The sequence below is a fragment of the Glandiceps talaboti genome, chromosome 13 (genome assembly GCF_964340395.1).
Source record: "Glandiceps talaboti chromosome 13, keGlaTala1.1, whole genome shotgun sequence".
Taxonomy (NCBI): Eukaryota; Metazoa; Hemichordata; class Enteropneusta; family Spengelidae; genus Glandiceps; species Glandiceps talaboti.
The window spans coordinates 6729612-6754438 of record NC_135561.1 but is presented as its reverse complement, the minus strand read 5'-3'; the positions used below and the strand labels follow the sequence as shown (position 1 = coordinate 6754438).

The following is a 24827-nucleotide window of genomic DNA, read 5'->3' as shown; positions in this document are numbered from 1 at the left end:
GAGTAGTATTTCAGGTTTGCCATCATTGACCTGAAGTTTGTTAAACGTGTCATCCATGACTTGATGTCTCGAGCAGTGGTTTCCATTGTGTATTACCGTTGTGGAGTTGTAGGCCAGAGAGAAGTATGGGTAGAACTGATTGTTATTTGCAAGTTTGTGAAAGCTCATATAATGACGTCAGATAAGTTTGGCAAGTTGTGATATGTAAATGCGGAATATCAATGGTCTCAGTAGCGATCCCTGAGATGCTTGGATTGTAGATATTGAGATTTTCAGATTCTGACTCGTATAGAAAAAGACTGAAGTCTGTTGTAGGGAACACATCTTTCAATCTATTGACAATTGCAACAAGTAAACAAATGTAAATAGTCTGTCAAAACGAAATTTATCGCCACATTGTTATGAAAAGTTAGTACCGTCTAAAGTCTGTTCTTGGGAACACATCTTACAATCTATTGCAATAAGTAATATGTATTGTATTTTAATGTCCAAAATCAAAAATAGGGGGTTTGTGAACGTTATGGCTATTTCAGTACTTAGACATGACATTATAGGGCTGGTTCTACTTTCTTTGGACTTCCACATAAAGTTTCCATTGACATGAAAAGTAAGGACTTTCGGTATAAAATTTTCCATCACTGTTTTACTACGAACTACCTGTACAGTAAATGGAGGATAATTCCCAATGATCTTTGGACTCTGTGTCAGGAAGAACCTGAAACACAGTTTTATTTTATGTTATAATTGTAATTTGTAGACTGTCATGGTAGCAGGCAGCCACGTTAGAATCAATTGATTTGAACGACCACGACATAATCCTAGGAAATACATATCTTTTATCAAAATGTTTGAATTATTGTATTTTAGGGAAATAGTTCATTTAAAAATGCAGGAAGAAAAAGAAAAGCCTGAAGTTTTTCTTGTTTTTAACAGAAATTAAACGGAACTGTGAAATAGAAAGGAATATCACGCCAAAAAATAGAATTGAAACCTATAAGCGTTGACATATTTGATTTAATCTGTTAGATCTGTGTACATGGAATTTTCTTTATTCTCTATTTTTTAGCCTTCTTGTACACTTTTTGTGTATTTTTTGCCTTTCTTTCGGCTTCCCTACAAAACTTGTATTCTTCATAGTGTGACCTTGGTACATGGTTGGTGATCAGCATAACTTCGTAATTTGCATGACAATAAACGCGTGAGTACATTCAGAGAAAGTATAGCGCTGTTCGAACATGTCTCCAAATATGGCATCGTATACTTGTACACCATGGACTATCGTACCAATATTGTCTTACAGCTTACTTATTTTCATCAGCCTGAAGGATATTTATGTTTGCCAAGCAATTCCTGAAGACGAATTAACTATGTCAGCCAACAAAACTCTTCGATTTCCAGGCGTTCTTATTGACGTTGTACCACAAATACCGGACGCCGTGAGGGTTGTTGGTGTCGTGCCCCAGATTACTATTGATGGTGCAAGAAATTGCAGTGATTTGAGTGGATGTTATTTAAGTAACCGATGCTACAACCATACAGTGATTACTATAGAAGATTACCGAGGACAGAAGGAGTATGCACAGAAAAGTGGGTCATATTTTAGTACTACTATACATTCATATGGTAGCTCAGGTGTACTCTCCAAATTTGTAGATTTAGCTCTGGAAATATACGCTTCGAGTTTTCCGACACGTCTTCAACGCACTTTTAAAGCGCATATATCCAGAGCTAGTGTAGATTATGAATTCTAAGTCACATTTGATTTTAATTTCTCGCATTAGCTTTAAGCTTGTTCAAGCTGACCTGCATATCAGAGGAACATATGTACCCGGAATTCCACTGAAGCTATACCTCCTAGGCAAACTGTAGTGATGACCCTGGTTGAACCAATAATTTGCGTAACAATAGTAGAGCACTGTACGGTCAAGGCCAACATATCACTAGAGAAGTTGTGGCATCTTAAATTGACATGTTTTATTTAAAATGTAATAACTACAAACGTATCAAGAGAAATGACACATTATGTGCAAATTACATTGAACGTCGTTTTGTACTTAATAGCAGTGCTACAGAGTTTATACAAATTAAAACTTACTATTATGCTTGTACGTAGTGTGCCATTACAAATGCATTGCAACCATAATCAGTAACAACCACTACTGCCTATATCTTTTGCAAGAGTTGTATGGTCAGTAGTCTGTTGGCCAATGAGTCAGTTGATTGATTGATTGATTGATTGATTGATTGATTGATTGATTGATTGATTGATTGATTGATTGATTGATTGATTGATTGATAAGCAGATCGACAAAATCTAATGTGAACATTACAGTTATAAATTGCAGAGTGCCGCTTTCATCAGCATTAAAGTTGTTACGATTACACTGATTTAAGAATACATGTACTTGATTTTCGAAATCGGGAGGGGGGGGGGGTTCATTGAATGTTATTTCAAAACTGTAGTTCAAATACAATTACATGCTTCATTTCGATTCCTTTCTAGTGTTCTACGCATTTGGAGAAATACTACTAGAAGGAAAATTTACAAAAAATTACAAATTTCTTGGTAATTTTGGTATTTGTCGAGACGCAAGTCCATCCTCAGAGGGTCTACCCTTTTCATCACAGTATTGCCTTGCAACAATGACATCACATAGCGAGGTAAGGAAATCACGTGATGATGTATACACTCACAAAAGGTTCTAGATGTGTGGTAATCAGAATATAACTACAACATTGCTGTCTTCTGACAAGGTGTAAACTGTACAATATAGAAATGGTCGTTTTCTGCCGCTACGGGGTAGACTCTTTCACAGTTTCACTAACTGCTAATTTTTTCGAAATTGTAAAAAATCATGTTGCGATATCCTCCATCCTTCTAGACTCGATTCTTCGTTTTATTATTATTATTATTATTATTATTATTATTATTACTTTATTATCCCTCACGGGGAAATTTGTCTTTCCAAGTTGGAATGTCGATCATGTCTTTCCAAGTTGGAAAAGTCAAAAAGAGTTTGTTCGTAACAAAATAAGACAACACAATGGCCAATCACATTAACTACAATGAACTGTTTATTTGTAATATGTAGTATTTTTGCTTAGAAACGTCTAGAGCTGGGAGTTTGTTTCCCGAATACATGCAGTGATAGAGAAGTCTCAATGATAATGACACAAGGTAATAATTATACATTAAAACATTAAATATAATATCACATTTGTACAACGTATGTTGTGTCATATCATATCACACCATGTCATATGTCATATATCATATAATATATCATATCACATCACATCTCATATCATATCTCATACCACATCACATCATATATCATACGACACCTTTGAATAAAAACAGGTTTTCGTCCCTACCATACCATATCATATCATATCATATATCATATCACTTCATATCATATCATATCATATCATATCTCATACCACATCACATCATATATCATACGACACCTTTGAACAAAAACAAGTTCTCGTCCATATCATACCATGTCATATCATATTATATCATATCATATCATATCATATCATATCATATCATATGAGAGTGTTGTAAAATGGACTGATAATAACTACAAAAAAGGGTTTGTGTACGTACTACAAACAGAAAAGTGTACCCAACATAAAATGTCTTTCGTCTTTTCTTAATCGTGTACAGTGTACATTTAAAAATATACATATTATATGAGAGTGTTATAAAATGGACTGTATGGACTGAATATATATATATATATATATATATATATATATATATATATATATATATATATATATATATATATATATATATATATATATATATATGTATATATAATATATATATATAATGTATATTTATTTATTTATTTATTTATTTATTTATTTATTTATTTATTTATTTATTTATTTATCTATTTATTTCAGTTACTACGGGCGCTAACATCACATCCGGTAAATGTAATGTACACTGTACCAAGGACATCCCGTTCTCTGTAGGTGCCAGGTGTGCTATGTAAGTACACACATATGGTTTCATTTTCGCAAAGTGTACACTAGTTTTGAACATTTTACAATTCATGTTAGAAAATCCCCATTATATCTAGATCTGAGAGAGAGAGAGAGAGAGAGAGAGAGAGAGAGAGAGAGAGAGAGAGAGAGAGAGAGATTTTATTCCTCACTCAAATAAATGTAGAATGGTCCTGAAGGTAATATACCGCCCTCTTTTGACCACCTTTGTGTACCATATGTATTTTAACTTTGACTTATTATACGATAGATCATGTATTTTCTTTCTAGATGTCTGTGTGTACTATTAGGAATTGTACTAATTTGCGGGACATCTTATGATATAATATTAAATCTCCGTGTAAAGAAGAGAAAACAGTCCCCTGTAGACAAAGGCGGCTTAACACACCATGTACCAACAAACAACAAACTCGAAATGTCTTCTGCAGGACAGGCAAACCAAACAAATGGTAGGAAATCCTTTTATTACCCAATTTTCGTTTATGGTTTCAAGAAAGCCTATATTTTCATATTATTGGGTTTGTAGGGTTATAGTTATACACAGCTTGTCTGTGGGTTAAATAAATATCGGAATATATTTCTCTTTTCAGAGACTTTGAAAGACATTATAATTTCATTTTCTATATGCAAGAATTACTCCAGACTTGTAGATACTCGGTGCCGAAAGGGTACAATAACATGTTTGCATGGAATTCGTGTGATCAGTTGTGTTTGGATCATCCTAGGACATACCTACCAGATAACCGGACGATATTCACCAGGTAAATAAGGCTCTCTTAGCGTTCAGCCCTGGCCATATTGATGGCTCATCGGAATGTTCAAAAAGTTGACGCCAGACTCGTTCAAAAAGTGAAATACTGGAGATATTTGCAAATGCTCATCCTGATTTTCGCAAAAAAAAAAATCAGGTTGGATAAAAGAATTTTTTTTTAAGTTGTGTATGTCTATTAATGACTATCTCATCAGCTTCTGGTAGGTAGTAATTTTTATACTGTTCCATGTTTTAAGATTACATTTCTTGCAATCTTCACTAGATAATCCCAACTACATTCTTCATGTGGTTCTGAAAAGAGCATCAGCGCAAATCTATCTGAATGGATATCTTGCTGTGGATACCTTCTTTGTTATTGGGTAAGTTTGACATATTATCCTTGATAGATCCTTAGAATATACGAGAACATGATTTGCATAATTCGGTGCACAGTGGTATTATAACTTCTTGGAAGAATAATCCAACTTGTTCATGTACATATAAGTACGTATAAATATAAATGACGTCACTGTATATACTATGGTGTTAATTGTACTATGGAACTAGCCATCACTCTCTTAGTCTCTCTCCCTCCTCTCTCTCTCTCTCTCTCTCTCTCTCTCTCTCTCTCTCTCTCTCTCTCTCTCTCTCTCTCTCTCTCTCTCTCTCTCTCTCTCTCTCTCTCTCTCTCTCCCCCATTAACTTGCGTGTTTTATCTAATCAATCAGTCGATTACCCGATGAGTATTCCTGCCCCTAGCTCTCTCTCCCCCCCCCCCCACCCTACACACATAACCACTACCACCTCCATGACCCTAAATATAGTGTCATATACTCATTTAGGACAGTTACTTTCTCACATGACTATATGATTTGTTTACTTGTTCTTTTCCTTCAAGCGGTATGTTAGTGACTTATTTAACATTAAAACATCTTAACCAATCCAATGGTAAAGTCAACTGGTTGTTATTTTTATTCCACCGTTATTGGCGTTTAACACCAGTGTACATGTTTGTGTTGCTGATATGGAGTACACTAATCATACATATGGGTACAGGACCCCGATGGCATTATCTAGAAAACAGAATGGAACCCTGTTATTATTATTGGTGGATGAATTTACTGTATGTTAACAATTTTCTACATTTCACCAATCAGGTAGGATATGTGATAATGATAGCTAGATTGGTGTATGTGGGTAAAGAAGTCAACAAGATGGGAATCAGTGCTCCAACAATACTTTTATGAAGTCATTTTGGTGTCATTAATGCATCCAATAATGCAACTGAATGACTTTCAATTGCATACTATCATTTCCTAAAATGACAAGTGGTGGGCATGTTCAAAATCACACGAAAAAATTGAAACGCTAGATCTAGATTTTTAAGAGATTGCTTTCTTGTGGTCGACATGAAATGATAACAATAACTCTTTAGTTTTTTCTAAATGTCTCGTATAAAACTATATAAATATATTATAATATTTTTCTCCATTATTTTCATAGTGTATGCCTTGGGCTTGGTACCTAGCATTGGATATGCAGTTTCATTTGGTAACACCCATATTTATCATACTGCTTAATAGGTAAGCATTTAGTTGATGAAAATAGCTTCTACAATTACTCATTTATTACATAATTTACTATACTCGAAATTGCACATATACTATGAAATCATCTTTGCCCAGTCTTTTTAATTGAAGATTTAGATAAACACAGTCTGAAAAAGTCTTAGATGTGACTAGAAGAAAGGTATCACACAGTTTCTGAATGTCTTGAAATCGTTACCCCTTTTACGTTTAATGGAGAAAAGAAATTTCAACAGTGTATCGAACAGGCGTCAGTGCAAATGGTTTTATTTGACACCAAGAACTTCAGTTCAGAGCCCCTGTCCTATTTGTTTTAGGCGTTGGAAATGGGGTATTGGTGTTTTGCTGGGAGTCTGTGTACTTTCATTTATAACAACGATTACAATCAGTACCATTATTGGACATAGCCCCGATTTAACTAGCACGTAAGTATATCTTTTGTAGCTGAAATTTAAAGATATTGTCAAATCCTAATATAATATATTGGTGATTTTCACCCTTTCAGGTCCATTCATTGCTGTATTCAAATTTAACTTGCAAATTTTACCCCATAACAAAAAAGTTGTATATGTTTCACAAATAATATCCATGTACTAGCGTTATTAAAAACTAAGGATATTAGCACATCACAAAAATTCTAGGAAATGGGAAAGTTTGTATATAAGTGTCATCCTTTTCGTGTGCATAAATTTTATTTTAATTAATTTCAGGCCATATACCGAGGAGTCTATTGATAGCCCTTTTGGAGGATGGCTCTATGATAAACCATACTATCGTATTCAGGCATACATTGTGGGAATATTTTTGGGATTTATATTTTACAGAATGGAAGGGACACAGATACAGATAAAACAGGTTTCTATATATCACCCTGCTTTGTGGTACAAATTATCAAATATGATTTAGAATACATGTTTTACTACAACTTATAAGTATGCTTTAGATATCAGGCAGTTCAAACTAAACCAGCAATAAGGCAAATGCCAGTCATATAAAGACCCTTGTTACAGTTTCATGAAATGCAATAATGTACTTTATATTCTTAAATTACTGTTATTCTTTAACCACCAAATGTTTTGCTATATGGTTGTTTACCACTGCAGAATGTTCAATTCACTTGTGACACCACCTAAGTTTTTTGACAATGTTTATGTAAATATGTATGTATGTACATGTATATATGTATGTATGTATGTATGTATGTGTGTATGTATGTATGTATGTGTGTGTATGTGTGTATGTATGTGTCTGTCTGTCTGTCTGTCTGTCTGTTTGTTTGTTTGTTTGTTTGTTTGTTTGTTTGTTTGTTTGTTTGTTTGTTTGTTTGTTTGTTTGTTTGCTTGCTTGCTTGCTTGTGAAAGGATATCTTGAAAGTGATTACCATGTACATTCATTTTATATCAATAAACTTGGTTTGCAGACATTCAGATCATACATTCATTTACATAATATGTATGATTAATTTTCAGACCATAAATGTTCTTCTATGGTGTCTTTCTATCACCATTGGATTGGCAGTTGTTCTAGGACTACATCCAACGAGTGACGGAGACCTGTTTCCACAATGGGTATCTGTTCTCTACATAACATTTAGCAAAGTAGCGTACGGTGCAGCGGTATCATGGGTTATCTTTGCATGTCATATAAAATATGGAGGTGAGTTAATGAATAAAGAATCGCTCATTAACTTCATAACTCTATCGTTGATATGCAAATTAGGTATCACAATCTTAAAAAAGTATTCTAGCATATATTACCGACTTTTATAATCAGGAAATTAGTATTATACTTAGTACATATCAATGCGTATACGACATACAAGTTTTAATGGTCAAAATTTAAATTTAAACATAAGCTGGTTATGCAGTATGTTAGTCAATCAGTCAGCTCTTCAACCAAACAGTCACTTAGTTAAGCAATTACTTAGTCTGTCAGACAGCCATTCGATTAGTTAAAATAGTTTCTCCCTGTAGGCTGTAATGTTCGTTGTGGAATTGCTCTTACCATAATGACCATTTTGACTTCGTCCATCAGGTGTTGTCAACTCTCTCCTGTCTTGGAAAGTATGGATACCTCTGTCGAGACTCACATATTGTGCTTACCTTATTCACCCTGTGATCGTAAGGTACCACAATGGACGCCGGGAAGTACTGTTTCACTATACTGATGAGAGCATGGTAAGTACTTACTGAAAGGAATACCACCAGCCAACACTATTACCTCAAATGGTAAAGAAATGCCTGAATTATTTTTGGAGTTTAACATTTGGAAATATGTTGTGAATGACCTATCAGCATATTCGTAATACACCATCGTGTGATTATTTCCCTTTACACCGAGTTATTGGTTGTAATATTGACTCATATCACTGCTAGATCTTGTCAAGAGTTTTTCTAATTCTTTTATTATGTTTGTCTAGGTGTATTTCTACATAGCTGTTGTATTTCTATCCTATTTATTGGCAATGGTTCTGGCAATTGGAGTAGAATTTCCACTAACTCAGTTGGAGAAGACCATTTTGCAAAGGGTGAAGAAAACGAATCAATCAGCAAATGGTCCTGACATTGTTTATCTTTAAAGAAAATTTTCATTCAGACTCATTTTTAGAAACCCCCTCCCCTCTCTGACATGCAATAACTGATTTTTCAAATCTGGCACAAAGGTAGCATGCTATACTAAAGGGATCATGTGCACGTCAGTTTGTTTTATGACATATTTAAATTGACCGAAGGGAGACCATATTTGCAGTCAAAATCAACTTATAATGGTCTTTTTTGAAGTATTTCGAATATTGACTTTAACTTATCTCTGAGAATTGTTTTAATGCAATTTTGCGAAATTGTCATCTCAGGTCCACCTGGCAAGATTAATTTTGGTGTTTGCCTTGTAATGTGCTTTATGTACATTTTGTTTGTTTGTTTGTTTGTTTGTTTTTGTTTGTCTGTTTGTCTGTCTGTTTGTTTGTTTGTTTGTTTGTTTGTTTGTTTGTTTGTTTGACATGTTTATAGACTGTTTTTCATTTGTGTAAATGGGTCTTGCTGCCGTTGGTCTTCCATTAAATAAATAAATAAATATTTACTTCATAACACAAAAAACCGTAGTACATAAAGACGCCATACAAGTGTATAACGTCACATTATTTTTTGTGAGCATTCTTTCCTTTTTGACTTTGAGCTTGACCTTCAGAATCAATAATCACAATCAATTTATTTGTTGCATTTTGGTGACACTTTGTGCTATAAATCAAAACGTGACCATTTAAAAAAAAGAACCTAGAACACAAGCAATGAAAATATACTGGTCAGTGCTAACAACTTTTTACTGAATATTAATCACTGTATTTGGTGTAAGATACTCGTACAATAATTCAGGAAGCATACGACATAGATGTTTATTTCACGTGACTTGATGCCATTATGACCTTGATCTTTACGGACAATCTCTGAATGGTAGCCGGCCATATGTGTGGTAGAACGTCACATTTTTTTGGCATAACCCAAACACGTAGATACATAGAGACACTATTTCAAGTGTCTACTACCGGGTGCTAGCTTTAAAAAAGATAAATGACTATTTCAGATGACCTTTCCCTTCATTTTCAATTACCAAAATCAAGCCATTTCTAGCACAATAAGGTTATTTGTAGGTGCTCTGTGCTGTAGAAGTGTGATTTTGTTTGTTTTTTCAAAATGTTGTGCAAAGGTGATACAGAAATGGGGCATTAATAACACATGCATCTTGTCGTTACTTATTTCACTTTTCACTGAATACTGGCTACATTTTGTGTAAATGTCCATCATTTGTACCATAGGTTCAGGCACAAAATGACAATACACATTCAATTATGGTCCCTATAACATTAGTTATAACGTTTCTGTTGGTATCTTTATCATCTTGATCAAAATGTTTTAATAAATGTCACCCATTAGTCACAGACATAATGTGTTTGTTGTATTTAAAGGGGGGCCGGGGGTCTTAACACTTGTATTGACTAATGATCAATAGAAATACAGCAAAACATGCACTAAGAGTAATAATTCATTATATCTCGTTGTTGCTATACACGCTGTCATGGCTACAAAGAGCTCGAGAACATACTCAGGGTTATGCAGGGTTGTACGCATTGGATCCACTCTTAAATAACACCGTGATCGGGGTCACTAAATGACTGCGGCGAAGAGACGAGACGTGTTATACTCTATACAAGATTTTATTCACACAATGTGTAGACAATACATGTAACAAACCCACAATGAGTACAAAAAAGACAAAGCATTCAAAAGTTTACACAGCTCAAAGTAGATACATGATAAGGCGAACATGACAAAAATGATTAAATAGGACTTAGTCTAATTAAAGTAACATTCGTATAATGAATTATAACTACATGAACTCTTACCCTGCACGTCGGCTGCATCTAGTGACAGTTGAGTGACGCTACCTACGACAAGGTGACCTTTCTGGAAGTGTCTCGGATGGCCTTATAAATGCTCATTTCAATAATGAACAACCCAAGTTGCGGATTCATCACCTGTCGAAAACAGCAAGAGAGAGAAAGGACTCTCAGTGGATGTCTTCTTTTCTTAGCAATCGGGTTTAAACTCTTTATGTGAATTCGTCACGTCTTTAAATGTTACTGTCCGTCTCCGACCCCTTGGTAATATAGTAGTGCTCTGCATTTGCCTTGGATTCGAGTCACTCAACCAGGTAGTTTTCAGGGTACATTATTAAGGCCAAAGGTCATAGGTAATGGACAGCATATTACAGCACTGTCGTTCACTGTAAGCTGAAGGCCAGGACAAGGAGTAGAAGAAACAGATATTGACAAACATGTCGTCAGCGGTCTTCTTAGGCAGTGCTTGGTGGTTTCTGAGTGTTGACGTTGTTCTTTTAGTCGTAGTATTGGTTGTTGTTAGTATTCTGGTAGTTAAAGTTGGTCGACTTGTTTTGTTAATGAAACAAAATGAACGTGCATTCAAGGACTTCGATTGTCCACCTCCTCATTGGTTTTTCGGTCATATGTTGACGGTAAGTGATCACATTTCTCTCTTATTATGTTTGCTTGTTTGTTTATTTTTTTATTTTTTTATTTTTTTGACTTTTTGCTTTTCTTTTAATTACATTTTAAATTTTATATTTGAACACTTTCACGGTGAGCTTAGGACAAAAGAGCACAATGGTTTCATATCACTTGTACTTCTAGCATATAGTGCCTTTTTTCCAGATATCATAAACCTTTAGTCTCCCCCCTCCCTCGCTCCCTCCCTCCCTCCCTCTCTCTCTCTCTCTGCCTGGGTGCTCGAGTATGCTTTAGGCAGAGGTATGCCGCCCATGTTCCAAACATGTACCCTTTTCTATGGAAATATCCCACGTAAAAAAGGACCCATGACTACATATATAAAGGTATACGTCCTACGTGACTGTAGTGTACGTTGCACTACATAGGAAATACATAGGTGGGAGGTGTCGAGTGACAACAGTCACAAGAAATCGAATCACCGTCCCTATACTCGCCATGCTAGCAGGGCTGTACCAGCCCATGAAAAAGGATATTGTTCGGCCACTATACTCGTGACGATTGTTCGATCACTTAGTCACGAGTACGCAGATCAATGTGCTGTTACAAAACTAAGTATTTGGGGAAAATACCGACCCCATGTTTAGAGAATTTTGACACTCGGAAAACTGACCCAAGTGAAAACATATTACGTGAAAAAGTTACTCATTTGGGCTGCACATCCACATCATTAACCCTTCCTCTGTCCCATTACCATCCCTAGCAGTTTTGCTTCTAAATAAAGAATAGTAACTCTCGGCAAGAGATTATTACTCTTGTATTCTGCTATGCAATGCCTTTAGGATATTCTGTATCTAAGGTTGCGTACTTTCCCACCAAGACATATGTTATTTTTTGTGTGTACAGCTAATGGGTAGTGTGCATGGTTTGGCGGCACAGGGGCCAGCAGCTACAAAATATGGCAACTACAAATTATGGCTTGGTCCATGTATTTGTGTATTAAGCCTTGGCGACCCGGATTCCATTAGAGTACTTTCCAGTACCACAGGTAATGTCGTATTACTGACTGCAATGTACGTGTTTGATTCTTTAGCAGGTAGTAAATAACTAGCTGTGACTTTTCCTTGTTGAGGTATTTGTGGACTCCCAGGGCCAGGGGTCGAGATTCTGTAGGCTCACAAGATAATCACTACCACTGGCATCGATGTGAAACAAGTTTGGAAATGGACCAAGAAAATACAATTTTTGTATTAAAAAAATAAATAAAAAATGCTTCAGCATATTGGTGCCTTCTTTAGAAGTAGATAGGGAGTTTAAATGGTTGGCTACAAAGTTGTGCGTTTCCCTTTGACTAAGCAATGACATTTCTGTTGGGCGTTATTTGTGTTACAGAGCCGAAGCATGAGCTGAACTATGACATCGTACGTCCATGGCTTGGTGATGGCTTGGTGCTTAGTAAAGGAAAGAAGTGGTTCAGAAACAGACGACTGTTGACTCCTGGGTTTCATTTCGATATTCTCAAACCTTATGTTGATATCTTTCAAGAATCTACTCAAGTGATGTTGGTAAGATGTATGAACACGTAGACCTCAATCAGACAAACGGCCTGCTGGGCACCTTTTTTGTGCATAATATGAACATCGGATAGTAATCTCACTAAGGGACGAGTGCGAATCACATAGCGCTCAGAGGGTGCAAGCCTCCTTATTGTATTTTAATAATGTCATTAGATGCCGAGTGTACGTTAAAACATCAAATCAAATTGATGTTTGTGAATTAGGGTTTCCATCACTGAGATCGCCAGATTTTGACAACATTATTAAAAACTGTTTAGACGTGGTATTGGTAAGATTTCATGCGCTCATCATTAAAGTGTTTAAAAACGAATTTGGCTGTCTACTACAACAGAACTATGACCACTCCCAAACAATCAGAAATAAATATGTTTGTATATTGAAGCACTTTACAACGATATTGACATGGTTCAATATACCCTTCTTCCATATTCCAGGACATGTGGACTTCGATGGACCACACCAAATCTTTTGAAATATCTGAAAATGTCAGCCGGATGACCTTAGATAGTTTGTTGAAGTGCGTTTGCAGCTATGAAAGTAACTGCCAGACTGCAGGGTAGGTTCCTGAAATTATAATGATTACATAATTGCAAAACCACTGTGTCCGGTTAAAATTTCTTAAATTATAAAATTGAAGGTATCGACCATAGTGAAAATACATACGTGTTTTATACATCAAAGTTTAGACTTGGTTGGCGGGTGATTAATGTGTGAGGCTCGGTTAAGGTTGTGTAATAGTAATAAATAATCGGAAATAGTGCACGTGATGTGTTGACAAGTAAATTCGAGGTTAGGTTATGTCAATATCCCCTGGGATATTCGGAAATACATTACTTCATGATTACCCTATACCTGGTAAATCACAATGAGTATGTGATTTCAACCGATGCAATCACGATATATGAGCCCAAGAGAACGCAACTTGTCAGGAGAAGGGGTACACATACATTTTGGTTGAGATACACATTCACGGCCCAGTTTTACTGCATTCTATTTCTTATTAAAAACATTTCTATCAACCCAACTTTTGTGGTTTCAGATTGACTGCATCATTGAATTTATGGTTTTCATGATTACAGGCACAAACAAAAGTGCTACAAAGGGTCCAAAACTAGGAGTCGAAAGTCCACATTTTAAAAAAGGAGGGGTAAAACCCCCGTTACATATGCGACACCCCTTACTATGGGAGGACCATGGGAAGGAATTACTCCCAAGATGGTTTTATAACAATCCCTCATGTGATAAATTTAGATCACAGATAAGCTCACAAAATGTCACAAAGTTAAATGAACGTCATGTTTATTATGCTTTCAAAATCAGAAACTGATTAATGTTATACAGAGCTTCCAGTATCTTTTCTGAACTCTATAGTTCATGTTGTGTGCTCTTTCATCTTGACGGTCAATGAATACCTAGTCCGTGCCACCACTGCCTATCTGTGGGAAGAGAATGTATATCGAAGCTCGCTCCCTTGCGGTCGGGAGATGAAGCTCTTTGGGCCTGTGGCCTTGTTGCAAATAAAGTTTATATGTAACTTACTACCCTGGGAGATTGGGGTTAACCATAACAAATCTACAAGTTCTCCCTTTGATATAAATATGACTGAATGAAAGAAATCTCAACTATTTACCTTTACAGGAATGATGAATATGTCCAGACAGTTTGCCTTTTAACGAATATGTTTGTCAAACGACTGCGATTCCCCCCATATCTAAGTGACACCGTCTTCAACAATAGCTATGATGGATACAAATTTAAGAAAGCCTGTGATTTTGTCCATGAGAAAGCCAATCACGTGATTGAAGAAAGGAGAAAGCAAATCAAGCAAGAGCACCATGGTAACCTTGATGACAGACACAAGAGAAGATATCTTGACTTTCTGGATATATTGTTGAATGCTAAAGTATGTTCTATGTATGAATCCTATAAACATAATAAGACAACTTTCTACTCGATAATTTCACAAGGCCTATATGGTCCCCATAGTTTATATCAGTTTAGTTTGTTTTCACGTAAAATGTGTCCCGGGAATTAATTGACCAGAGAGTCAAAGTTCTTAAAATGTCTCCAAATTTGACAAACAATGTGAAAGCTTATTCGTAGTAGTCCTTTTGGAAATAATAAAGGAAACTGGGGAGTTCGCCTTCTTGTTTTCAGCGAATTGACAATTATTTGTTTTCCACTAGTTTAACACAGTATTCAGTGGCCATATTGTCATCTAAACAGGCATAATTATATCATTTTGGCCTCTCTGTAAGATGTTAGGATGTGACCTTTGATCTTTTTACTTGACTTTGACGGAGGAGTTTGGGCTTTCTTGACCTCAGCAACAACAGTTTGATTTGTTTTGTTTTGTTTTATTTCTGAGGCTCATTATACGTTTAACGGTAAACGTTTTACACACACTTGTCGTACACGATTAATATCCTAACTCTGCTTAAATGTCACTCTTATTATGACTCGGCAGGATGAAGATGGTAATGGTCTGACAGATACTGAGATCCGAGATGAAGTGGATACATTTATGTTTGCAGGACATGACACCACAGCGAGTGGAATTTCATGGTGTCTGTATAACTTAGCAAGACATCCTGAATATCAACAGAAGTGTAGACAAGAGATTGATGAGTTGATGGACAGTAAAGAAAACAAGATATTAAAATGGTAAGAGGATTGAGAGAGATAGGTAGATAGATAGATAGATAGATAGATAGATAGATAGATAGATGGATAGATGGATAGATGGATGGATGGATGGATGGATGGATGGATGGATGGATGGATAGATAGATAGATAGATAGATAGATAGATAGATAGATAGATAGATTAGATGGATGGATAGATAGATAGATAGATAGATAGATAGATAGATAGATAGATAGATAGATAGATAGATAGATAGATAGATAGATAGATAGATAGATAGATAGATAGATAACAGTTATGTTTACTTATTGTCTGGTACATCGAGGTTGAATAAACATAGTACAGATTAGTCTAGTATATGTTTCATTATCTTCTCTGTCATATTTAATTTACTTTTCTCATATTTTATATATACTACATGATAATATAAAGCATTGGAAGTTTCCCGTTTTAACTATCCCTAAGTTTGATTTACGTAGATACTATATTATATTACTGTATTAGTTGGTATACCATTTCTAGGAAACAATAATGTATGTGACTCTTGCAAGACTATCAATTGAGCATTATCATTATGTTCTTTACTACTCTTCATCTGTTGCCAGGGACGATTTGAGTATGATGCCATACACCACCAAGTGTATCAAAGAAAGTTTACGTCTTCATCCACCAGTGCCTTGGGTCTCCAGGAAACTAACTAAACCGTTGATTCTACCAGATGGAAGGAGAATTCCTGGAGGTCAGTACAATGTCACGTTATTGTAAAAAACAAAGTCCGCATGTCTATCCTTAGTTATGATTAGAGAAAGAGACAATAACTTTTTAATGTTCGTTAACTTGTGGTACTGATTGCAGAATGTCCACATTCCTTATTATTCACAGGTCATGCAGTGGGTATCAACATCTTCGCTTGTCATCATAATGCCAATGTTTGGCTAGATCCGGAAGTCTATGATCCTGAAAGGTTTTCACCTGAAAATACTAAGGATAGATCTTCGCATGCCTTCATTCCATTTGCAGCTGGACCAAGGTGAGTTGTCATCTCTTTGTTTGCATATATTTTGTATTTCAATACAGACTTTTACAAGCTAATTCATGATCAGGCAGGCAAGCTACAAAACTGGGAACCGTGATCGACAGATGACACCTCCCCCCCCCCTCCATTGACATAATGACTTAGCAGCGTTTAACCTAACAAGGTTTTATAAAAAGTCACAACTGTAAAGTTAACATGGCAAGATTGTGCCTATTTTGAAACAAAACTTTGGGAACACTCCCTTGGAAGACCGAAATCATGGCTATCTAAGGTCATCCGGTTGACATTTTCAGATATTTCAAAAGATATTGTGTGGTCCATCGAAGCCTAGATGACCTGTAATATTGAAGAAATCATGGCTAATGATAAGTGTTTGTGACTAGTTTATACATTTGTAATTCTGTGTATTTTTCTTCCGTTTCTATAGGAACTGCATCGGACAGAACTTTGCTATGAATGAATTAAAGATTTGTGTTGCCATGACACTTCATCGATACATTCTATCTGTGGATGTTAAACGTCCAGCCCGTCAAGAAACCAGACTCACTTTAAAATCAAAGGATGGAATACATTTGTATATCAAATCCCGAAAATTATAGACATCATACAATATCAGTTTCTGACTTAGAGATATGTGTCTGCTTTGACGGCTATTAGTACAACATAGCTGCTGAATAAAGGACTCTGTCACACTCTTTTGATTATATAGACAACTATATGGTTCACTACATTGAACAAAAGTGGCAGTATCACATTCAACCAATAGACAAAATGCAATGAATAAACATGACAAGGCGATTGGCCAGAGGTGACTACTAGGTGAAAACGTTTGCCAATGCAGTCATATAATGAGTTCCAACATTCATTTCTTCAAAGATAGCGCCAATGGCATTGTAGTACAACTGTACAGTTTTTAAAAATGTTTAGCCACATGCTGATCCATGCTAGGTATAGGTGTTCATTTGCTGAATGAACATCCAATTGCCTATCCAACCCTGTTGTTACCTTTGCAATATACGCAATCATTTGGTTGTTGCTATGGGCATGGTCATGTTGCTAGACATATTTGCATACATATTTTGAAGATTTTTCATTTGTCTATTAATCCCTGTTGTTATCTTCGCAATATACGTGATCATTTGGCTGTTGCTATGGGAGTGGTCTTGTTGATAGGCACATTTACATACAATTTTGTTCACTTGTCTAAGAATTCCTTTTGTTATCTTTGTGAAATACACTACCGTTTCGCTGTTGCTAAGGGTGTGGTTATGGTTGCTAGGGCAAATTGTGTCAAAATCGCTTAAAGAAAATGTGCAGAATAACACTTCCAGAAACATCTCACCAAGTTTCAGTCTCATTGACAAAGTACTTTCTGCGATATAAATTTTTGATCAAAATTCACATTTTACACTTAATTTGCATATCACTGATGAGATCATTATATGTTTAATATCTTTTTATCTATACACTACCAGGTGCATCCCCATTAAATTTCAGCCCAATTTGGTCAGTAGTTTTGGAATTAAAGATTTTTGACCAATAAGACACATTTTTGGCCCTAATTTGCATGTAAATGATGGAATCATCATATCGTGAACAAATCTTAATCTAAACATCTCTAAGAATCTTCCCACCAAATTTCAGACCGATCTGCCCAGTAGTGTTTGAGTTTAAGTTTTTTGACCAAAAATCACATTTTTTTACCCAAATCACACACCGGTAGCAAGATCATTTTGATTTGAACAATTTCCCAACTAGACACCCAAAGTAATATAGACACCGAATATCATGGCGACTGGTCTGGCGGTTTTTGACTTTAAGTTGTACACATCCACACACACACACACACACACACAGACAGACATAGACAGATAGACAGACACTTTGCCATGCCAGTGTAGCACTACTGAACCTTATCAGTTCAGTTGTGCTATATTGAGAAAAACATAATATGCTCTCTCACCATCTAATTCCCAAAACGAATAAAACATCATATACTGTTCATGCCTGGGATTTTAGAAAACACTACACTTTATGCAATGTTTGAAGATTAATAGGCTCCAATATACAAGTTGCTTAAAGTCAGACAGGATTTTTCCATTCTTTCTTAAAATAAATAATCTCTTTTTAAACAACAGTTACTGTGCTCTTATATGTGAAATGAAAGCCTGAGTGAGTGATTGCGAAAAGGCAGTTGAATACGAAAGTCCATCCCTTGGGGGACTATCAGTCAATCAGTTTATATTAGATCAATAAAGCCACAGACCCAAAGAGCAAACAATGTTACAGTTTATAGAAGTAGATTCCTCTCTATTTTCCATTGCACAATAAATAAATGAAGCTAAATTATTTAAATAAGTTACTTTATTAGAATTTAAAAGAGAAATAAACTTATCATAGGAAGGGTTTAAACAAAACCACCTTGGCAACAATTCATTGGGGACTACTACCGAGGGGGATTAATGTTTGTGTAAATAATGCTACGTAAAACATTTCTGTTGACTTATTGTGTGTTGTATGACACATGCATATGTACACGTACACGTTACACATGTACATATGCATGTGTAAAGTGTACCTAAATGGAAGAATGTTTGCACAATAGGATTGTTATGTTGTGCTAATAAGAAAACACTCCTGAATCATAAATGTTGTGATAAAACATCTTTAATTTCATAACCCTTCCATTGCTCCGAAATTTACGAGAAATCAAACATTTAACATTTCTTTCAAATACTTGTATCTCAATTGAGAAAATCTTACCATTGTGTTGAGATGACCTTTGACCTTAATCTTGAGACACTAACCTAGACAGTTAATGGCCTCGGGTTAGGTTAGCCAACATTTGGAAAATTACATTAATAACACTTCTTAGGATTGTGTGTATTTTTGTGTATCAATATAATCTGACACCCTTTTTGATTACTATCATTCCAATAAAATAGACTGAAAATGTTGTTATCACTACAGTTGAAACATGCAATTAATCTGAAATTGATTGTAAAATCATTTTTAAAGTAAATTTTAAGATATTCAAACCTTGAATACAAATTCATATTAATTACTTCAGCCAGTGACATAAAGACTTGTGTATGTTCAAAGATGATATAACTGATATATATATGCAGCCAAAACAAGGGTACACCCCCTGGAACAGTGACCTAAATATATATCTGCAGCCAAAACAAGGGTACACCCCCTGGAACAGTGACATAATATATATCTGCAGCCAAAACAAGGGTACACCCCCTGGAACAGTGACCTAAATATATATCTGCGGCCAAAACAAGGGTACACCCCCTGGGATCAGTGAACTAAATATCTATCTCATTCTGTGACCAAAACAAGGGTGCACCCCCTGGGAACAGTGACCTAAATATATATCTGCAGCCAAAACAAGGGTACACCCGCTGGGATCAGTGGACTAAATATATATCTGCAGCCAAAACAAGGGTGCACCCCCTGGGAACAGTGATCTAAATATATATCTGCAGCCAAAACAAGGGTACACCCCCTGGGATCAGTGGTCTATCTCATTCTGTGACCAAAACAAAATACAGCCCTGACATTACTAAATTTACACTAGTCAAAGAAATGTCATTCTCCATTCACTTTCTGTCAATGTAAATATCCTTGTACATTAATTCAAAGCTTACTTCCAGTATATTGCCATTTACACTCTTCCCCTTCTTCCAGTTTCACTGTAAACAAACAAACAAATAGAAATTAATCCCTCTCTATTGTCTATGGATAAAGTCACTTTTAAAATAACTTTATTCTCAACACCTCTTTCATAATATTCGTTCTGTAATCATTTATGTTAGTTATTTTTATTTATTTAACTTTGACAACAGTCACAGAGACCACACAGGTGACAAACACTTAAACATCTGTAAACGTTGACCCTGTAGATCCATGTTAATGCAGGAGGAAACCAGAGTTGCCCTGGGAAACGCTTTTTTAACTTTACTGTGTGGCTAGCTATAATGAAGACAATAAGGAAGAAATAACTTCTGATAATATACAAGACTTTGGAATTTTCTTCAGTTATGATTTCTATTTCTGGATAAACATACTCACCAACTTTTCCTTCTTTTTCGAGTTTAGAGAGGTGATGCATAACATTACCGCAAGCTGCATGGTGGAGATGTTCTGGTGTTTCCTATCACAAAAATAAAAAGCCATGAGACTGGAATGAAGGTTGTGAAAATAAAGTGTTGTACATATTTAACTACAGTATCTGACATTTGTGCCAGGTTTGGTTGAAATTGACATATGTCACAATGTTCTACATACTCACATGGCACTTTTGAGCAGATTATTTCAATAAATGGTGTTTTACTAGATCCTACCACACATTGCTAACTGTCCTAATGACTTAGTGTCAAAGACATTCTGATATGTCTTGTAAAATGTAAAATGGTGACAGGGGTGTAATTGAAAAGGTGTGGCTCTCTTGAATTCAGCACATGCATGTCAGATGTGTACATATACACCTTGGGATACTTTTTGTTATTTGACCTTGAATACATAGGTCAAGATCAGAGGTCAAGGTCTCAAAAGAAAGCTCATCATAGATAATATGGGTGTAGGCACTTGAATAGCGTCCCTGTATTACATCTCGTAAGTTATACAAATTGTGAAATTTTACAAAAAATATGGCTGCCATTCGACCATATTTGATTTTGTCTCAGAACACAGCGACTTGCATATGTCTCACATAGTATGTTTTCTTTTTGTCAGGTTTGTTTGAAATAAATTGAAGCAGAGATATTAGGGTGGACACATGCACAAACGGATGCACACATGGATCTAACCCAATGTAACAGCCCCCTTTGGATGGTTCTCATTGATAACTTATTAGTAATTATCAATATATATGTTACTTGTGTCTGTTATTGATATGTATTAACCACTTACTATGTAAATAATCTTAACTAACTCCATGGCCGTCATAGATATATCTTTATGTTTCTCTAATGTTTCCATTATCTGCTTTTCTCTCAAGTTTCTATGATCCACATAATACTGTAACTTGGGTACAGCATTGTCAACTACAGGACCATGCCCAGGGTAGAGTATACTTGGTTTCATTTCAATTATTCTCTGCAATGACTTCATATAGTCATACAAGTCTTCAAAAACCTGTAAAAAAAATTGAAAGATGCCAAAAAGTACATTTGATTTCAAATGATAAATACAATGTTGATGTAATACATGACTGTGTACTGAGTAAGATTTTGAGGTTTTATATGCTCATGTTTACCTTTACTCCAAACATTCAATTTATACATGCAACTTATTCAATTACCAATTATCTGAGTTATCTTTACACCTAACACACACACATACACACACATACACATATACATACATACACACACACGCACACACACACACACACACACACACACACACACACACACACACACACATACATACATACATACATACATACATACATACATACATACATACATACAATGTGAAAGTGTAGGCCTAGTATACAAACAGCTTAAAATTTGTCTGTGGATATTAAAATGAGTTGTCAGTTGCCATGACTTATAGTGACTTCTACTTACAGCTGTTCCTTCTCCTAGTACACAGTCTCCAGTGAAGATGACATCTTCCTCTTCCAGTGCTAGTATCATATGATCATCTGTGTGTCCTGGAGTGTATACAACTCTGGTAAGACAATAAAATAGTGTATATACATTTCCAGACATTTGCTTATTATCCACTGTGGTTTGGTTTTGTATATGTGTGTGTGTGTGTGTGTGTGTGTGTGGGGGGGGGGGGCATGCATATGTGTATGTTTACATACGTGTGTGTGTGTGTGTGTGTGTGTGTGTGTGTGTGTGTAACACTGCAGGTGTGTGTGTGTCATATAAGACTGTAAAAGACTGTCTGCTGTGTCTGTCTGTTTTAACATCTGTGTTTCCTCATGTGACCAATGAAAATAACATCCTGAAATACAAATTAACACCTGTTATAAAGTTCATTCAGCCAATAAGTTAAAGGATATCTATACCTGTATGTTTGTTTGTGGTCATAATGTCAAATAGGATTTTCATATTCTAAAATTGTACAGTTGTTGTTCTATTGTCTGTATAGTGGGATGTGCTAATTATTCAAAATGGAATAGGTTATTTATCAAAATGAAATTCCTAGGCTAACAAAACTTAAAACCAATTATGACCACAGACCAGGTCTAAAAAAATAATTGTTTGGTTCCAGTTACCTGACCACACCTAGCCATTCACTGCCGACCATAAACTTTTTTGTACGTATTCAAGAAAAAATAATAAAAACCGCAAAATACTGTGAACTCTCACGAGAAATAGTGGGTGCGGAAACTGACATAAACTTAAAAAGACAAAATAAAAATGTTATTCCAATCTGTAATGGCTGTACATCTGATAGGAAAAAATAAACAACACAGAGACCATTTAGAAAACAATGGAAAACCTGAGCTAGACACCAACACAGAAAAAAAATATAATAAAATAAAATAAAAAATCTACCTACCCCACCTATACTAAAACTGAGCGTAATCGGAACCATGCAATTTTTTCTAATTAGGCCATATACGATTACTAAATGTGATTGAAATCTTTAACAACTCAATTACTTACTTCAAAGTGGCACCCTCAGTTTGAATTGTCTCACCATCTTTCATGTAATTATATTTGAGATCACAGTCTATCATATTCTCTGTAGCCACTGGATTTCTTGGTAACTTTGACACTTTGGGAATAGGATCTGTAGGTGAAAATACTAGGAGGTAAAAAGTATGAAAAAATCATATGTATGGTGCATTTGAAGACTGCCACTAATATCTAAGTAACATATCAAAGTGTACATACACATAGAGGAGTAAATGTGAACACCTAACTTAGTAAAACTTTGGAAGACACTATTTAATAGATGTTAATTTCAATGACACTTTTCTAAAGTCTGAGTTTAGGTTTTGACACAAGCTGGGATTCAATAAATCTGGCAGGTTGGTCTGTTCTACATGTACCTAAAACTAAATTACACAAATGCAATGTCATTTAATAACAACTATTTCCTTGAAAGCAGTGTCTCATTGCTATTACATTTTCACCACTTTAAAACAAAACAAAGAAATCAAATTTCATAACCTCTAATTTACATTGAAAGAGACAGCTGTTTGTGGCAATTACAATTTCTGTTCTTTTTTAAATCGGTCATCCATCCATAGCTCTGTAGGGGTCAAAGTTCATACCTGATTGGACCTGGCTGCAAATCCCAGCAATTCCACCAACATGATCATGATGCCAATGGGTACATATAATTTCCTGAATTTCAATGTTATGATCAGTTAATGTCTTCTTCAAATTAGTAAAGTACTCTTGATTACTAGGCTCCCCAGTGTCTACTAAAACACGCCTAGTATAATATCAGAAATAAAACACATAAAAAAGTCATAATTAATCTTGAGTTGAGGAGTCATATCATGGAGACTTCCTCCAATACTAACTTATTTACCATACATTTTTAAAACATGGGAATCGATTGATGATAGATCATCATTGATTTCCTATCACAGCAGTCAGTTTATCCTCTTCTGACGTTGCTAAATTGTGTTTAAAGTTCAATAAGGAGCGTTTATAATATCCATGGAGTTTCCTCCACCATGACTCAACCATGACACATACAAGTTTGCGGTGGCGAGGCACCGTCGTAACTCGTGATGTCAGTCACAGGTCAGGCGTGACGGTTACCCTCACCTTCTTCCTGTCCCAACAAGGTACGTATTGGTACCTTGCAGCGTGAACGATCCTGGATTACAACCAAGCACACGAATCACCCTCGATGAGAGCTGTTCAACCTTTGGAATCACCGTCGCCATCGCGGTACTTGACTTTCACATACAAGCTATAGTACTACTAGTAAATTATGGTACAATGCAATGTGGACGTCACTGGTTGAGTGAGGAGAGTTCGTTCACCTCATGATGATTTGACCTGACCTCAAGCCAACATCTACACAGACGCTACCACTTTTCAATTAAGGGGTGTGTGTTATTTTATCATTGTTATATGTAATGATTGGAATGACTACATTGCTTTAGTTTATGCATATTTTTAGTTCTACAGTGTAGTTTCTGAAATCGGTCAATCCAGATCAATTAATTGTGTGTTTTCTTTTGTTTCAATACTTACA

The 24827-nt window shown here is 35.6% G+C and overlaps 3 protein-coding genes across 5 annotated transcripts; 2 read left to right on the top strand and 1 right to left on the bottom strand.

The window, feature by feature from the left end:
• Positions 1 to 1235: 1235 nt before the first annotated feature.
• On the top strand, positions 1236 to 8938 carry LOC144444992 (nose resistant to fluoxetine protein 6-like). The gene is made up of 13 exons (XM_078134541.1): positions 1236 to 1587; positions 2504 to 2661; positions 3106 to 3178; positions 3922 to 4009; positions 4666 to 4784; positions 5058 to 5154; positions 5673 to 5931; positions 6278 to 6357; positions 6678 to 6785; positions 7071 to 7215; positions 7830 to 8016; positions 8395 to 8537; positions 8780 to 8938. The coding sequence occupies exons 1-13, from the start codon at positions 1236 to 1238 to the stop codon at positions 8936 to 8938; spliced, it is 1968 nt and encodes a 655-aa protein (XP_077990667.1).
• Positions 8939 to 11190: 2252 nt separating this feature from the next.
• On the top strand, positions 11191 to 17311 carry LOC144444991 (cytochrome P450 4F4-like). Its single transcript, XM_078134540.1, has 9 exons — positions 11191 to 11388; positions 12284 to 12425; positions 12770 to 12942; positions 13389 to 13510; positions 14593 to 14857; positions 15422 to 15618; positions 16207 to 16340; positions 16484 to 16631; positions 17065 to 17311. Exons 1-9 carry the CDS (start codon positions 11191 to 11193, stop codon positions 17234 to 17236), a joined length of 1551 nt encoding a protein of 516 aa, XP_077990666.1. The 3' UTR covers positions 17237 to 17311.
• Positions 17312 to 19065: 1754 nt separating this feature from the next.
• LOC144444787 (endoribonuclease LACTB2-like) lies at positions 19066 to 24607 on the bottom strand. 3 transcript variants are annotated; one of them, XM_078134324.1, is made up of 7 exons: positions 24155 to 24228; positions 23887 to 24050; positions 23273 to 23414; positions 22220 to 22322; positions 21558 to 21782; positions 20718 to 20799; positions 19066 to 20338 (listed from the first exon to the last, which is right to left on the bottom strand). In XM_078134324.1, coding segments are annotated over exons 1-7 (774 nt in total). In that variant the 5' UTR covers positions 24157 to 24228; the 3' UTR covers positions 19066 to 20282. The 3 variants fall into 3 exon arrangements, with proteins under 3 accessions (XP_077990450.1, XP_077990448.1, XP_077990449.1); XM_078134322.1 differs by lacking the exon at positions 24155 to 24228 and adding an exon at positions 24392 to 24607 and having other exon boundaries at positions 19067 to 20338; XM_078134323.1 differs by lacking the exon at positions 24155 to 24228 and adding an exon at positions 24392 to 24607 and having other exon boundaries at positions 19072 to 20338; positions 23273 to 23399.
• Positions 24608 to 24827: the final 220 nt, after the last annotated feature.